At 38.3% G+C, this 16,184-nt stretch overlaps 1 protein-coding gene across 5 annotated transcripts in view; it reads left to right on the top strand.

Moving 5' to 3' along the window:
• usp7 (ubiquitin specific peptidase 7 (herpes virus-associated)) overlaps positions 1-16,184 on the top strand; it is an 81,779-nt gene that overhangs the window by 38,527 nt on the left and 27,068 nt on the right. For all 5 annotated transcript variants that reach the window (XM_080206940.1, XM_080206939.1, XM_080206942.1 and 2 more), the window contains exons 8-15: positions 722-776; positions 4,955-5,035; positions 5,123-5,213; positions 5,293-5,375; positions 6,748-6,857; positions 10,440-10,596; positions 13,569-13,713; positions 14,933-15,063. In XM_080206940.1, coding sequence (XP_080063066.1) covers positions 722-776; positions 4,955-5,035; positions 5,123-5,213; positions 5,293-5,375; positions 6,748-6,857; positions 10,440-10,596; positions 13,569-13,713; positions 14,933-15,063 — 853 coding nt within the window. The remainder of the gene's footprint in view (positions 1-721; positions 777-4,954; positions 5,036-5,122; positions 5,214-5,292; positions 5,376-6,747; positions 6,858-10,439; positions 10,597-13,568; positions 13,714-14,932; positions 15,064-16,184) is intronic.

Genomic DNA, 16,184 nt, shown 5'->3' with positions numbered 1-16,184 from the left:
AATGGGAACCTTCTGCTCTGTAAGGATTCTATAATATGATTCTATCCTTGTCAATTTACATTTCAACCAGGTTTTAATACTCAGTGTCAGTTGCTGAGTGACTCAAATGGGATACTAACATTTGGATGGTGTCTTGATAGTTAGTGCAGTGAATAGTCATTTATCATTGTAGCCCATTGACATCCTTAAACTGATTTGTAGTAATCTAATTAACAATAAGTGAAAAATGTGGCCTTGAATGTCTCTTTGTATCTGTTTACTCATGGCAAAAAAACATCGTGCAAACTTGAGCCAGTGATCTGTTCGCTGTCTGCAGACTGCACTTCAATCAGTGAGCAAAGAGGATGTGAATAATGACAAGTGGGCAGGGAGTCAATGTTCTTTTAAACGTTCGGTCACTGTGCAGTCCATTTTTAAGTGCGCAGCCCTTTTAAGCTTTTAGCACAGTTGTGCATATGTTATCTAACTGAGTACAAAGCCTGCACAGCACTATTCAGGCTGTTGTGATTTGTGGGAACGTGAGGTGGGGAGGGGTGGAATCCATGTTTGAAATGTTTATTTTGTTACTGCCTATACACAATTAGCATAAATATGCAGAATCTGAGGCTAGTGATGGTATAACATGCAAAAACCTATTGCGGTACATCTTGCACAGTGTGACAATTACATTTCATTAGTGTTGGTTAGCATTGTCCTAAAAATGTTTAATTTTCTTGTTTAGGTGGGAAACACTAGATAGTTTTATGCAGCACGATGTTCAGGAACTGTGCAGAGTGGTAAGTACTTTTGCAGTGTTTGTTGATTTGCATTTGGTTAATCTTACATTACTGCCAAGGTTAAACCTGTACCAAATTTAAAAATCTCTGGATACTATGAATCAATTTTAAATCACTTATTTCAAGTATAACTTGAATTAGTTATGCACAAAACTGAGTTCTAACTCATTTTTGGTTGAAACCTCCATGCTAGGTTTGTGTTCAGTGAAGGGGAAGAAAGTGTGTTCTACACTGTCAGAAATGTGCAAACCAGGCCACCTTGGTCTTTTTGAAGCAGTTCCCTCGATATAGGCTAGTAAAATAATTCCCTTTTATATGCAGTGCCCCGTTCTCTGCAAATAAAATGAATATATTCAAACATGTTTTTTTTAATTGCCAGTGAGCCTATAGTTCTTCCTTTGGTTTTTGCATCGCCATAGCTCAGCTACAGTCAATTTACTAACCAATCTCCTCCATTAGAAATAGCTTTGATTGTTTGAAATTTGGCATTCTTTAATTTGTCTTAAATGTTAACTTCAGTAAAATCCCTTAGACTAATTTAATTGGCACATTTGGAGACTATATGGAAAATGCATCTCCTGTAGGATTCAACTGAGGTTAATGTTTGGAAAATCCAAGCTGAAATTAAATTTTGAACTGTCCTTTGTTATTATTGTGTTCCTCGACTTGTATCAGGCCATGAATACGAATGAACAGCTAATTCTTGGGATACCCAAGTCAAGTAGTTTGGTTGTAAGGAACTTGAGTATTGCTGAAAAAATATGTTTTGTCTTGCACTCCTCAGATAAAGCAATGAGGAGAACAACAATTTATACTTCATGAGAAGAGAATGTTGATTGGTTGGCAGGTGGACTCTGGAGAATGTAGCAAAGAACAATAAACTACCACACTTGTTTGAATTTCAAATCGGGCTGGTTGACTTGTCAAGCTTGACAGTTAACTGGTCTCTGCTATCTTCTCCATGGCCACACCTCTACTAATTAAGAGTCTTCAACTTTTTTCATGCAGTATGAATTATTCCCTTTACAGTTGGTTTATCTTATGCAGCTTTTCTGATGAGTGCAGGATGAAAAGCTTCGCTAGCGTGCTTTTTTCAGCAATAGACATTCAAATTCACCTTTGAAATGGGGTAGTTAAATTCACTCCCTTTCTTGCATCTACTTATCGAAGAATTTACCAGCTACTGTTACTGGCTAATATACATGTTGGGACTCACCCAGTTCCGTGCACTCTAAGATTATTCAAAAAGGGAGGGAGATGGAAAGCAGGGAAACCACAGGCCACTTAGCGTAACATCTATCACAGGGAACATGTTGGAAGCCATTATTAAAGTTGTTATAACAGGGCTTTGGAAATATTCAAGGTGATCAGGCAGAAGAGTCAATGTGGTTTTATGAAAGGGAAATCATGTTTAACCACTTGATTGGCGTTCTTTGAAAGAGTCGTATATTCTGTGGATAAAGGGGAATCAGTGGATGTACTGTGCTTGGATTTCCAGAAGGCATTTGATAAGGTGCCACATCAAAGGTTAATGTGGAAAATAAAAGCTCATAGCATAGGGAGTAACATATTGGCATGGAGTAAAGATTGGCTAGCTAACAAACATTAGCATAAATGGGTCTTTTTCTGGTTGACAGGATCTGACGAGTGGTGTGCTAGGCCTCACTGCTGGGGCTTCAACTTTTTACAATTTACATAAATGACTTGGATGAAGGGACCAAAGGTATGCTAAATTTGCTGATGACACACAGATAGGTAGGAAAGTAAATTGTGGAGAAGATATGGGGAGGTTACAAAGGCACAAAGGTTAAGTGAGGGAGCAAAACACTGGCAAATGGAGTATAATGAGGGCAAATGTGAAATTGTCCACTTTGGCAGGAAGAATTTGAAAAAAATTATGATTTAAATAAGATATTACCTAAATAGAGGGATTGAGAGCTCTGTGGTACAGAAGGATCTAGAGCATGAATTGCAAAAGGCAAGTGTTACAGGTTGGCCAAATAATTAGGAAAGCTAATAGGATGCTATAATTTGTGAGGGGAATTGAATCCAAAAGTAGGAACTTCATACTTTGTACAGGGCTTAGTGAGACCACCTCTGGAATATTGTGTACAATATTGGTCTCATTTCAGGAAAGATGCAAGTGCATGGGAAGCAATTCAGAGAGGGCTTTTGGACTAATACGAGGAATGAGATTGTATGTGAAGAAGTTTGTTGTGGTAGAACCTAGAAGTAGGGGTCATTCATTTAAGATTGAAATCAGGAGAAAATGCTTTGAGCTTCTGGAATCCTCTTCCACAAGAGACAATGGCAGAATTTTTGAATATTTATAAGGCAGAGCCAGATAGATTCTTGGTTAACAAGAGGATGAAAATTGGGGGAAAGCAGGGAGTAAGGCTATAATTAGTTCAATCATTATCTTATTGAACGGCAGAGCAGATTCAAGGGGCTGAGTGGCCTACTTCTACTTAGTATGTTCTTTTCAGTGCCAGTGTGATGCTCAATATGTAGACACTACATCCCAAAGAGTGGTGGATCACATCAAACAGTATTGCCCAGTCCCTGTTCACCATGGGCAAGGCACAGATCATAACCAACCAGCTGGTGCCTGTAAAACTCATTAGATGTGATTCCACTATTGGGCAACATTTGCTGAATAATCCTTGGTGTCCTAGTAATTATACTGACAACCAATTTAAGGTTGTTAGTCTTGCTCGCAGTGTGGTGCGTTAGCATGTACTGGAGGCTGCATCTATTAATGCACAGGGCCTTGTTCTCTGCAGACTGAGAGCATTATGCCTGTTTCAGCTAAATATCGCTGACTCGTCCTTTAGCTCAATGTCTCGAGCAATTGTGGTCTAGTTATCTAATTTACATTTCCATCAATGCTTGGTAATTGACTCAGTCATCTGGGACATACATCGTGGCAACACCTCTAAAATCAGTCTCCTTGCCAAACTAATTCATCTCTTGTCAACATTTTTGTTTCTCCTTATCAATTTTCTTGGTGTCCTGATGAGTGCAAGACAAGAAGCTTCAACATATCTCTCTTTAGTAACAGTCAAGTTCTGTGCTACCAAACCTAAGTTGCTTGACATTGTGAAGGAATTCAGCCACCCTATTAGATATCTGGCATCTCTTCTCGGCCACAATTTGGCTTGCTGCCGCTTTCTGCACTTCAAGATTGAGGTTGTTTAAAATGAAGACTTTTTCATTGTTTCTCTCTGTCTACCTCAGATAATAGAAGACAGGGTTCTGTGTAGCTGGGCTGCTTGTTTCTTGTGAAGGAATCACCTTTGGTTGTTGAATTTATTCAAAGGAGCTTTGTTCGAATTATATATTGTAAACTTGGTAATCGAGGAACTATTAATAGGCATACTTTAGTGTAGATCTTTCAGAAATGTTGCAGTTGAATATAAAGCTATTGGAGCTCATGTGCAAAAATAGGTTTAGAATATTCCACTTGGTGGCAGCAGGGATGTCAGCAAACAATAGAACTTGAACTATGAAGTAAATTGAAATAACGTATGCTTGTTTTCCTCTGTCAACGAAAGATCTGTGTGCCTGCTGAGGACAGCTAGCATAAAAACTAGATATTGCAACATTATTTGAGGAATTAGATGATCTCCAAAAGTCTTGAGATTGTGACACTTAAATGACAGGTTTCACATGGCTGCTAATCTGAGCTCAAGTTTTTAAATCATTTCCAAACTGCCCATGTAAACAATTACTTGCGCAAAATGTAATTTTATAAATCGGCACTAATGGAAATTCCCACCTGCCAGTAAGCTCTTAGCAAGTTTCAGTGCTTGGCAGTTAACTCAGTCACCTGTGCATTCTCCATGGCAACACCTCTAAAATCAGTCTCCTTGCCAACCAATTCTTCTCGTAATTTCATATTAACTTCATTGCATTGTTAATGTAAGCCTTACTTGTAACTAATAAACTTTATACTTTACAAGTATTTGAGTACACCGTATCTCAAGAGCAAATACTCACATTTGATATGTACAGCTGGGAGCAAGACCCACTACTTGCAGCAAAATTTGTACAACTGCCCAAGTTCTGATAAGAATGTTTTAGAATTTCCTTAGCGGTATTGTCAAGAAGCATTCATCTGGGGAGTTTTGTAGTAATTAGTAGTTGATTTGACAATAGAGTATTTCATTTTTTTCCAGCTACTTGATAATGTTGAGAATAAAATGAAAGGAACCTGTGTAGAGGGCACAATTCCAAAATTGTTCAGGGGAAAGATGGTGGTAAGTATTTAATTACTCAATCGTGCAATTTCAAGACATTTTGGTGCTTTTGACATCAGTTAACATTTTCCCTATTTTGTTTTTAAGTCATATATTCAGTGCAAACATGTGGAGTATCGATCTGAGAGAATAGAAGATTATTATGATATTCAACTCAGTATAAAGGGAAAGAAGAACAGTGAGTATAACTATTATCTATCCACTTTCATACATATTCAGAATTGCAGCAAATTTACAGCTGACTTTTTGTTCTGCAGTATTTGAATCTTTCAAAGATTATGTAGCAGTGGAGCAGCTGGATGGGGACAACAAATATGATGCTGGTGAGCACGGTTTTCAGGTATGTTTCTGATATACAGTCTATCAGGAAATGTTAAGCTTTTACATTTAACTAATATTCTGATCATGAATTTAGCAATGGCCAGTAGTAAATTACAATATAACCCAGGTGTAATGAAAAACCAGTCAGATTTTGAATGGGATCTGAAGCTAATGTTTTACTGCATGAATAATAGAGATTATTTTATCATACACACTGCATTACTTTTTCTATCGCATGTCAGTTTTCTTTTTTAAAAGAATGCATTTGATGAAATATTTCAAGTTTCATAACTGAGGCTCCAATTGGGTGCGTTAATGACAATAATTTTGTTAAGTGGGCTTTATCATGTTTGGGTCAGTTGGCATTTCTGTTGTCCATTGCATAAAATCATAGCCAAGTTGGAGTCTTATTGCAAGTCGTTGGAACCGCCTCCACTGTCTTTTGATGTTTTTGGTCAGGTTTTTTGCTGTAGTACGTTGAGGATCACTCTGACAAATTTGGTACTAATTGTAAAATGATTTCCTGTCGTTAAAATCTAATCAGTATCTGTTCACAAAAGATCTGTATTTACTATCTTTAATTTCAAAACTGATCAGAGGCATTACTTCAGTGAGTTGTAGCTTGAACAGCACTTCTGGTTTGCAGCCATTTGAAGAAGTTGCCAACTACAGTTCGATAATGTGGTCAAGAAGGCATGCAGCTTGCAGGTCTTCATTGACCAGGGCACAGAGTATGGTAAAAGCCATATAAAACTTTAGCTAAGCTGTATTTGAAATAATGTGTGTAGTTCTGGTCACCCCACTACCAGAAAGACATTTGATACTTTGAAGAGGGTGCAAAGAAGATTTACTAGGCTGTTGCTTGGTCTGGAGGATTTTAGATACAAGGAGAGATTGGATAAACTCGGATTATTTTCACTGGAAAGATGGAGGCTGAGGGATAACCTGATTGTCTGCAAAATTGAGAGGCATTGATAGAATGGATAGTCGGAGGCTTTTTCCCAGGGTGGGAGGGTCGACTACAAGAGGGCGCAGGTTTAAGGTGAGAGGTGGCAAGTTTGGGGACGTGTGGGAAAGTTTTTGTCACAGGGTGGTGTGTCCTGGAATGTTCTACCAGTGGAAGCAGGCACATTAGCAATGTTCAAGACATAATGAGAGGCGATCAGAGGGCTAGAACCCATGTATCGGTGCAGGTTTGGTGGGCCGAAGGGCCTGTGCTGTTTTTATACCTAATGCAAAAGTTGAAGTGCTGTTTTACTTGCAATACAAGTTCTGCATGTAGATCCCCAAGAACTGTATAGTTACTTTATCACTTAGCTCTCACTAGGGGGAATGTCAGCTTATCTGTATCAAATATCTGATATATAAACTAATTTGTGTGTTGTGCACAGGATGCAGAAAAGGGTGTGAAGTTTCTTACCTTTCCACCGGTGCTGCATCTTCAGCTTATGCGTTTCATGTATGACCCACAAACTGATCAAAATATCAAGATAAATGACAGGTAAGCAGACGTGTATTTTTGTACATATTGACTCCGACTCGGTCTAGGTATGAGGTTATTTGATGTAAAAAAAAAACAGCCAAAACATCTCCTTCAAAGAGAAACAAAACCTAAATTCCAAAGGTGAATACTAATTGTTAATAGGCACCTATCATCATAATAAAACTAAAAGCAGTTCTCATGACAAGTTGATCAGTTTTGTTATAGCTGATTATGCATATGATGAAAGGTATGTGTAACAGCAGTGAATTGAGTCAGCACAGATCTGATGGAAGTTGCCGTGCTACAATTGATTTTATTTTCTAAATTTTATTGTACACCTTGTTGTCTCCTTTATGGAAGATTTTTTGACATAACCTTCATGTTGCCTACTTACTAGGAGGTGACAAAGCAGAAGTTTACAGTGTGGAAACAGGCTCTTCAGCCCAACTTGTACATACTGTCCCTTTTTTTAGACCACCTAAGCTAATCCCAATTGCTTGCATTTGGCCCATATCCCACTATACCCATTGTACCCATGTCCCTAAAGAGTCAGAGGTTTACAAAGCAGAAGTTTACAGTGTGGAAACAGGTCCTTCAGCCCAACTTGTCCAAGCCGCCTTTTTTTTTAAAACCTTTAAGCTAACCCCAATTGCCCGCATTTGGCCCATAACCCTCTATACCCATTGTACCCATGTAACTATCTAAATGCTTTTTAAAAGACAAAATTGTACCCGCCCTATGACTACCTCTTACAGTTTGTTCCAGACACTCACCACCCTCTGTGTGGAAAAAATTGCCCCTCTGGACACTTCTGTATCTCTCCCTCTCATGTTAAACCTATGCCCTCTAGTCTTAGACTCCCCTACCTTTGAAAAAAGGTATTGACTATCTAGCTGATCGGTGCCCCTCATTATTTTATAGACCTCTATACGATCACCCCTCAGCCTCCTACACTTCAGAGAAAAAAAGTCCCAGCCTTTCCTTATAACTCAATCCATCAAGTCCTGGTAGCATTCTAGTAAATCTTTTCTGCACTCTTTCTAGTTTAATAATACCCTTTCTATAATAGGGTGACCAGAATTGCACACAGTATTCCAAGCATGGCCTTACCAATGTCTTGTACAACTTCAACAAGACATTCCAACTCCTGTATTCAATGTTCTGACCGATGAAACCAAGCATGCTGAATACCTTTTTCACCACTCTGTCCATCATTGACTCCAGTTTCAAGAAGCCATGTTCATGTACCCTTAGATCTTTGTTCTGTAACTCTCCCCAGTGCTCTACAATTAACTGAGAAAGTTCTGCCCTGGTTCAATCTACCAAAATGTGTCACCTCACGTTTGTCTAAATTAAACTCCATCTGCCGCTCGTCAGCCCACTGGCCCAATTGATCAAGATCCTGTTGCAATTGGAGGTAACTTTCTTCACTAACCACTGTGCCATCAATCTTGGTGTCATCTGCAAACTTAGTAACCATGCCTTCTATATTCTTATCCAAATCATTAACATAAATGACAAATAACAGTGGGCCCAGCACTGATCCCTGAGGCATACTGCTGGTCACGGGCCTCCAGTTTGAAAAACAATTCTCTGCAACCACCTTTCAAGCGAATTTTGTATCCATTTAGATACCTCATCCTGGACCCTGGATGTTGGTGAATTAATTTGTTTTTGTTAATGCCCCATGGTTCTCCCTTAGTGGCTGTAGCCATGAGGGCAGGCAGAAGGTCTGGTACCAAGCTCCATCAGTCCGACACCATCGTTGACCACAAAGTGTCATTGAGACTTCCACTTTATTACTGTCCTTGTTTCCTTTGGCAAGTACAATGGAGACCATTGGGGAATACAGCCAGAGATTGTTTTTGCCACTTCGCTCCTGCATATTGGATCCACTGCTCACTGAGATACTCTGCAGTAATTAATTGATTGAGATCTTTGCATCTGATCCATGCTTTTTGTATCTTGGGAATTTGGTATGTTTTTTATGGGTCTCATTCACTTTGTGAATCTGCAGTTTATGCAAGTAAGGACTTGATGGCCAGGGAAGAGAGTCTGTTAAGAATAGCAACAACTGATATATTAAAAAAAAACCTCAAGATTCAAGTACACGGTTGAGGGTGGCAGGTGAATCTTTGAGTTTGGTATAATGAGAAACATTGGACCTGTTTACTTTATTACTCTGCAATAATGTACTGAATACTGATTATATGTAAGCCACTTTGAAGATTAGCTAGTTTTATCATTCCACTGTTCAGATTATTATGACGTATGCATGCCATATACTTATAATGGTGTTCTTTGAAAATATACTGTTTATTTTCAGGCACTAATTGTAAGAAAGCAAAGTATAGAGAACACATGATCAATGTGCAGTTTCTAATTAGCTGGCTTCCGATATTTTGATTTGAAAGGGGGAAGTAGGTGACCAGAATATGATTTGACGAAAGCAAGTGTTTTGGACAGAAGATACTGTTCCAGTAGGATGCAGCATATATGTGCGCTGTGCAACTCCTTTTCAATCTATTCATGTCATTTATAAGTTTGATTCACTTTTCCTCCACCTCCTGTTCATCTTATTCTTGCCCTAATGTTCCATATATTTATAGACATGGTAAACTTAGCTAGATAAAGCACCTTGTTTAATTGAAAGATTTATAAAAATCATGAGTATGGCATTTCAATCAGCCTGTTGGAAATTGACTCTGTACAATTTGAAAACTATTATCCTAATGCAGTTATTGGAACAAATCACCTCCAGTGAACCAGCAGTAGGATTTGCAAAGACTTTATGCAAAGTGGACATAAATTAATATTCCAGTTTTTGTAAACTGTGGAAATTAGTGTTTTAGCTGTTTTGAGATTTTCTGCATTTCGGAATAGGAAATTGTTCTTGTAATATGTTTTGATAGTCAGTTCTGCATCGTATCTAACCAACTTGTCAAATCTTCTGAGTCACTGATGGTTTTTTTTGGTCTGGGTAACAACTGACAGTTCATTTACTTTGACTTTTAAATAGTCTGGAACATTGAGTGGAAATTATAGTTTATCAACCTTTTGCAAGTGTTTTAAGTAGCTTTTCTACAAATTCTGACTCTTTGGCAATGTGCCATCAGTCAACCTATAGTAGAATTCCCAATTGTCATCATGACCGTCCCCAGTAAACTGATGTATGGCAGTGCCAAACATTTGGTATGCTTAATGTTTGGGAATCTTAGGCATACAAGTTCAGATTAAATGGCAGTCACAAGCAGTTGTACAAATTATTCTCAAGTTGATCTAGCATTTTTATTAAGGCCTCTTTTATCACGTTGCTGCCTTTTATCACCACTGCTTCAAAGAATTAATGTAACTGATCGCTTGAGAGACTTTGCATGGTCTGTGCTAGAATTGTTACCTTTTACTGTGTTTTGAGTCTAGTTTCTGTTCATGCGATACATGAGTAAAACTGCTGTATTAGCGGTAGCTTACTGGTATTGAGCCTAAATTACACTCAAACCAACTTTGGACTCCTGCTACACACTTGCTGAAATATAAAAATGTACGGTTTTCTCCTCTGTTTCGGTATTTTCTAAGGGCAATTTAATTTTATTTTTTAAGGTTTGAATTTCCTGAGCATTTGCCCCTAGACGAGTTTCTGCAGAAACCCGATCCCAAGGATTCTGCTAATTACATACTACATGCAGTGTTGGTGCACAGTGGAGATAACCATGGTGGACATTACGTAGTCTACCTAAACCCTAAGGGTGATGGTAAAGTGAGTATATAAACCACTGGTGAAGTAGCTGCACTTGATGGGTGTGTTATTGTTGAGCAAGCCAAAGTTATTGTTTGGATAGTATGTGAAATATTGATTTTGTGTGGAAATTTGAAGAAAAATTTTCATAACCCATGAGCCACAGTGTTGTAATTGACCTAGGAGAGTTCGGCTCATGATCAGTTTACTAGGGCCACCATTTGTGGGTGGGATGCTCAACCTTACTACCTGCATCTTGAGTTAAACTTTTTCCAAAATACTACAAGTACTGCTCTTAAAGGAAGCTATTCAGAAATAAATAAATGTTCCTAATATGCAATTGCAGGGATTTATTTGGAACTTTAATTTTCTTTCTCTCACTATTTTTAGGATTTAATTTCAAATCATAAGCAAAATAAATTCTTGCCTTTCCGGACTTCATTTTTCAGCATGTCGAGAAATCAAATGTGGATATTTCACATTTATGACTGTCTTCTCGAACAACTGGAATTTTAATTTGCTGAATCATTTTGAAAGTTAGAATTAAATGTTTTAATTTGAGTGAGAAGATCAATTTCTTTTCATACATTAATTAGCCGAAAATTGCAAGAACAAGTTCAGTGGACAGAGAATTTTATAACTTGTCTTTTAAAGTTGCATTGTTACCCCCAACGATGAGAACACTTTTAACGTGGGTGTGTTTAACACATTATGCTCTCTTTTTCAGCTCTGTAGTTGGGAGGGTGAAATAGAAGTTTGTAAATGAAATGCCAAGTCCCACTTGGTCTTGAGTTAAACTTTTCAAATTGCTACTGGTGCTGAAAAAAACAAATGTTAGTAAATATGCAATTGCAGGGATTTATTTGGAACTTTGCTTTTCTTTCTCTCTCTTTCGGAAAGAATCATTTCAAATCACAACAGCAAAATAAACTCCTGCCCTTTCAGACTTCATTTTTCAGTGTGTTGAGAGATCCATTGACATTTTGAGTTCCTTCTAATTTCTAAAATCAGTCTTGTTAAAATTGGTGTGGCTGATGCAGCAGAGTTTGCCTGGAGTGGGAAGCTTGAGTCCTATTTGCCATTCAAGTTGCCTCTTAATTACTCATATTTTGGCTACTGTGTCGAAGTGACACAAATGTCCTTTGCAGCAGAATCTTTCTATAAAACAGGCATTTGGGTGGCTGATCACAGTTGAAGTTTTATCAGATGTTGCACAGCTCTGGCCAAGCTATTTTCTCAACTGGATAGTTAATTATGAGCAACCTGCAATAGAAAGCCCTTTTATTGTCTGAACTCCTGTTGAACAAATGTGTATATGTTTTATGGCTTCCTGGTCATTATTGCACATCACTTTTCCCATACACAGGTGTCGAACTGTTACTGTATAGGTTTCAAAATATCTAAGTCTGATCTGCTGTACTATATTTGAAAGCTTCAATGTGACAACTTAATTCTATATTAAATTGAAAATCACTAACAAATTAGAGAAAGTGGCGAAAAACTGATGACATGTATAAGGAGACTTTGTAGAGTGGCATGAGAACTTTAGGCTCGTTGTTTTCTCAGCCCTTACTGCAAAACTTTCAGTATCTGATTTTTAATGAGGCCCTAGTTTAGAGGATTTACCGATGGAATGCTAACTACTAACATCAGTTAACGCATGCGGTGGTTCAGAGTGTAATTGGTTTTAATTTCTAATTTAAAACTAAAGAACCGACTTCCCTGGAGAACTGCACCATTTGATATGGTACTGAACTATTTTGACCAGGAGAATCTGTGCTTTTGCCCATCTTGACAGAGTAACAAGCTTGACAGCAACTCCTTTTAGACTGTGACGAAGTGAATTGCTGCCAAAGGAGACCAATACACTTGGACACTGAGGAGCAGGGAGAATCATCTGAGTTCAGTGGTTAGATTTTCAGCCATACGTATGAGGAGTACTTTGATGCTGGGATTCTTAACTTTTACCTGAGTTACTTTACACCCGAGTTAATTCGGGCACACGGTTAGCATTTCTGCCTCTCAACATCACGAATCTGGGTTAAATTCCGGCCTTGGTGACTGTCTGGGATTTGCACATTCTCCCCGTGTCTGTGTGGGTTTTCTCTGGGGTGCTCCAGTTGCCTCCCACAATATAAAGATATGTAGGTTAAGTGGATTAACCATGGTAAATGCACGGGAATAAGGCAGGACAAGGAGGGTGGGCTGTGTAAACATGCTTTTTTTGGAAAGTTGGTACAGACTCTATGGGCCAAATGGTGGCCTCCTGTGCTGTGGTGATCATGTGGATATATGATATTTGCTTGCTATGTGCAAGGTTTTTTAATGTCAATAGGACTAGACCAATTGAATAATTTGTTTTCTGTATCTTTAACTCCACCACCTGGGTTAATTCCACTCTTAATACTTTCGGCTTTAATCCAGAAGCACTATTGAAGTAACACTTGATTATTGCTTTTAACCCGAGAGCAGTGTACTTTGATGTTGAAAATTTTGTTGTGAGGTTGTCAATGTGAGATTTTTCAGAATTGAGAGTATTAGTGTAAACTCATTCCCTTTTGTATTTCAAGGCATAGTTCTTTGGCTTGTTGTCCTGAGCTACGGTCAGTATTTTATTATTGCTTTAGCACAGTCTTCTAAAAGAAAATCTTGAGTGCATGCTGTTGGGGCAATATGTTATCAAAAGTTTGCGCAAGTTAATAAGTTAATGTTTGTCAGTCGAATTATACACCAACAATGGTAACACATCCTTCAGTTTTTGATGGCCCAAGCTTAAGGCATTGTCGTGTTATCTATTCTTCCACATTGGCCCATTGGTGACATTCATTGAAACTTATTTTGTATTTGAACATTAATTGATAGCCTTCTGAATGCTAGCCTCAGTTTAACGAAATAACGAAGCAATATTTTTAACTGTTTTGATTATTTCCTTTATTAACTATGGAATGATTTGGGATGACATACTTAATTATGTTCTCTTTCCTCTTTCCAAGTGGTGTAAATTTGATGACGATGTTGTATCAAGGTGTACAAAAGAGGAAGCAATTGAACATAACTATGGAGGTCACGATGATGATTTATCTGTGCGACACTGCACCAACGCCTATATGATGGTATACGTCAGAGAATCAAAATTAAGTAAGCAAGTTTTGAATGCAGAATAGCAAACTCTGCCCTTTGAAAGTGTTGTGCAGATGTTTCTGTGCATTTAGCCAATTAACAGGTAGCTGATCATCGATAAAAGGACTCTCTGTTGTCACAGGATTGATACTTGGAATAAACAGATTGTCTTATGAAGATAAATGAGAGAGGCTAGGCTCATCTCCACCAGAGTTTAGAAAATTGAGGTGGCTTGATTGACAATTAAGATCCTGAACTGTTGGCAAAGTGAATGTTGAAAGGATGTTTCCTCACGTGGGTGAGTCCAGAACTGGGATGTTGCAAGGGAAGGGAGGCAGTGTTTTAAAATTGGCAGTAGGCCTTGGAGGACCAAGCTGAGGCAGATTTTTTTTTTGAGAGCTGTGAGACTTTGGAAATCTCCGCCTCGAGGCAGTTGAAGTGGGTTTATTGAATATTTTTAAGATAGCGCAGATAAATTCTTGTTGGCATGGGAATTCAAGGTTTTCAGGTGTTAATGTGGAACTGAAAACAGATAAGCCATGATCTTACCTGAATGGTGGAGCAAGCTCGAGGCCAAATGGCCTACTCCTATTTCATGTGTTTGTATTCTCGTGTTAGGCACAAAATTCCTGTCAAATAATTACATTGGCGTTTGAGCAATTGACTGTAGAATCTGTTAAGAGTCTGAGTACATTGGTAGGATATTGATAGACTAATGGACAGTCGATCACTATATTTATGTAACTTTATGGGTGCTGTCTTGAACATTGGAAGTCTGTTTAGTATTGATCTAAATTTGTTTAGAAACCTATTTTGCAAATTTAATAAACTAACCAAAATTGTGTGCTTTGTCAAAAACAAATTCCTTCACATGTTAGCAAGTATGTGCATTTTTTGTAGAAGTTATGTTGATCTTGGGCTTCATCTTCCTGTTCAGGTAAATACAAAATTATTGCAGAGCATATTTTTGAAGAGCAGGTTGTTCATTAGAAACACTGGCCAACATTTCTTCCTGAACTAACATTGGTTAACTTGTTGTTCAGTTGATTGTGAAATCCTTTCCAAGTTGGCCTGCAAAATGGAGAGTACACTTAGTAACTTAGTGATATACTTGGGTCATTCACTTGTGCAGGACGCTTGTTTTTAACTAGTTTTGTGCTGGTATTTGTTTCGTTTTAGGCTTGTGTTAGGGCAATTTACGTGAATACAAATGTGTTTAAAAACTCTTGTTTTAAAGGTGAGGTTTTACAAGCTGTCACAGACCACAACATTCCACAACAATTGGTGGAGCGTCTGCAAGAAGAGAAGAGGGTGGAGGCTCAGAAAAGAAAGGAAAGGCAAGAAGCACACCTCTACATGCAAGTGCAGGTATTAGAGCACTCTTGTAATTTAAATCTGGCAGTAATTCTTGCTGCACTTTGCTGTCACAATATGCACTCTACTTTTAACGTATGGAATTTGTCCCTTGTGTTTAGGAATCAGAAAGCTCACTTAAAACTTGAGTATCTACAAATGTAAAACTTGAATATCTGCAGATGTCATTAATTCTAAGTAGATCTTCAGCCCTCTTTTTGAAAATAAATTACTTCACCTGTAATTTGATTCGTACATTGCCCTGTTCAGGAGCATATTTGATTAAAATTTATTGTTCATGCCATCCAGGGCTATAGGAACAAGAGTATTCTGAAAGTTATGGGATAGCTATATCCTTATTATGTTAAAGTCTTAGATGATATAGTAGCTACGTGGCATTGCACTATGTCTCCCTACTCATCGCATTTAACTCCATTTGATCCAACTCAACACCTAAGATGAGCAATTACTTCCCTCAAAGTTGCACGTCGTTGGGAGTTCCTTACCCGAGAGAGCTGTGAATGTTCAGTCATGGAATACATTATTGTTGGGCACTGAGGGAAGTGAAGATAGGGGTGGAGGAGTGTGGGGGGGGGGGGGGGGGTGCAGTGAGTGGGATGATTGTGGAAGAGGTGAAATTGAATTATATGCTTGGATAAGGTTACCCCTCCCTCTTCTAAACTCCAAGAAATACAGACTCAAACTATTTAGTCTCTCTTGATAGCACAACCCCCTCATCCCAGAAATTAGCATGGTGAATCTCCTTTGGACTGCCTCCAATGTTATATCTTTTTTTAGATAAGGGAACCAAAACTGTAGGCAAATGGAATTTAATGTAGGGAAGTGTGAGGTCATGCGCTTTGATATGAGGAATCTAAAGGCAGATTAATATCTAAATGGAGAGAGTCTGCAGGTGAATGAAGCAAAAGGGTATCAAGGTGTTCTAGTACATGAATCACAAAAAGCCAACTGACAGGTCCAACAATGGTTTAGGTAAATAGCATTTTGGGCTTTACTGCAACGTGATTGGAGTTTAAAAATTGTTGCAGTTGTACAGTGTGTTGGTGAGGCCTCAACTAGAATCCTTAGTGCTGGTGGAGGTCATTTGGCCTATTGAGTCTGCACGAAGTCTCCCT

The sequence above is a fragment of the Carcharhinus amblyrhynchos genome, chromosome 18, assembly GCF_965287045.1.
Source record: "Carcharhinus amblyrhynchos chromosome 18, sCarAmb.v2.hapA, whole genome shotgun sequence".
Taxonomy (NCBI): domain Eukaryota; kingdom Metazoa; phylum Chordata; class Chondrichthyes; order Carcharhiniformes; family Carcharhinidae; genus Carcharhinus; species Carcharhinus amblyrhynchos.
The sequence above is the reverse complement of the archived record's forward strand: the minus strand, read 5'-3'. Positions and strand labels throughout refer to the sequence as shown.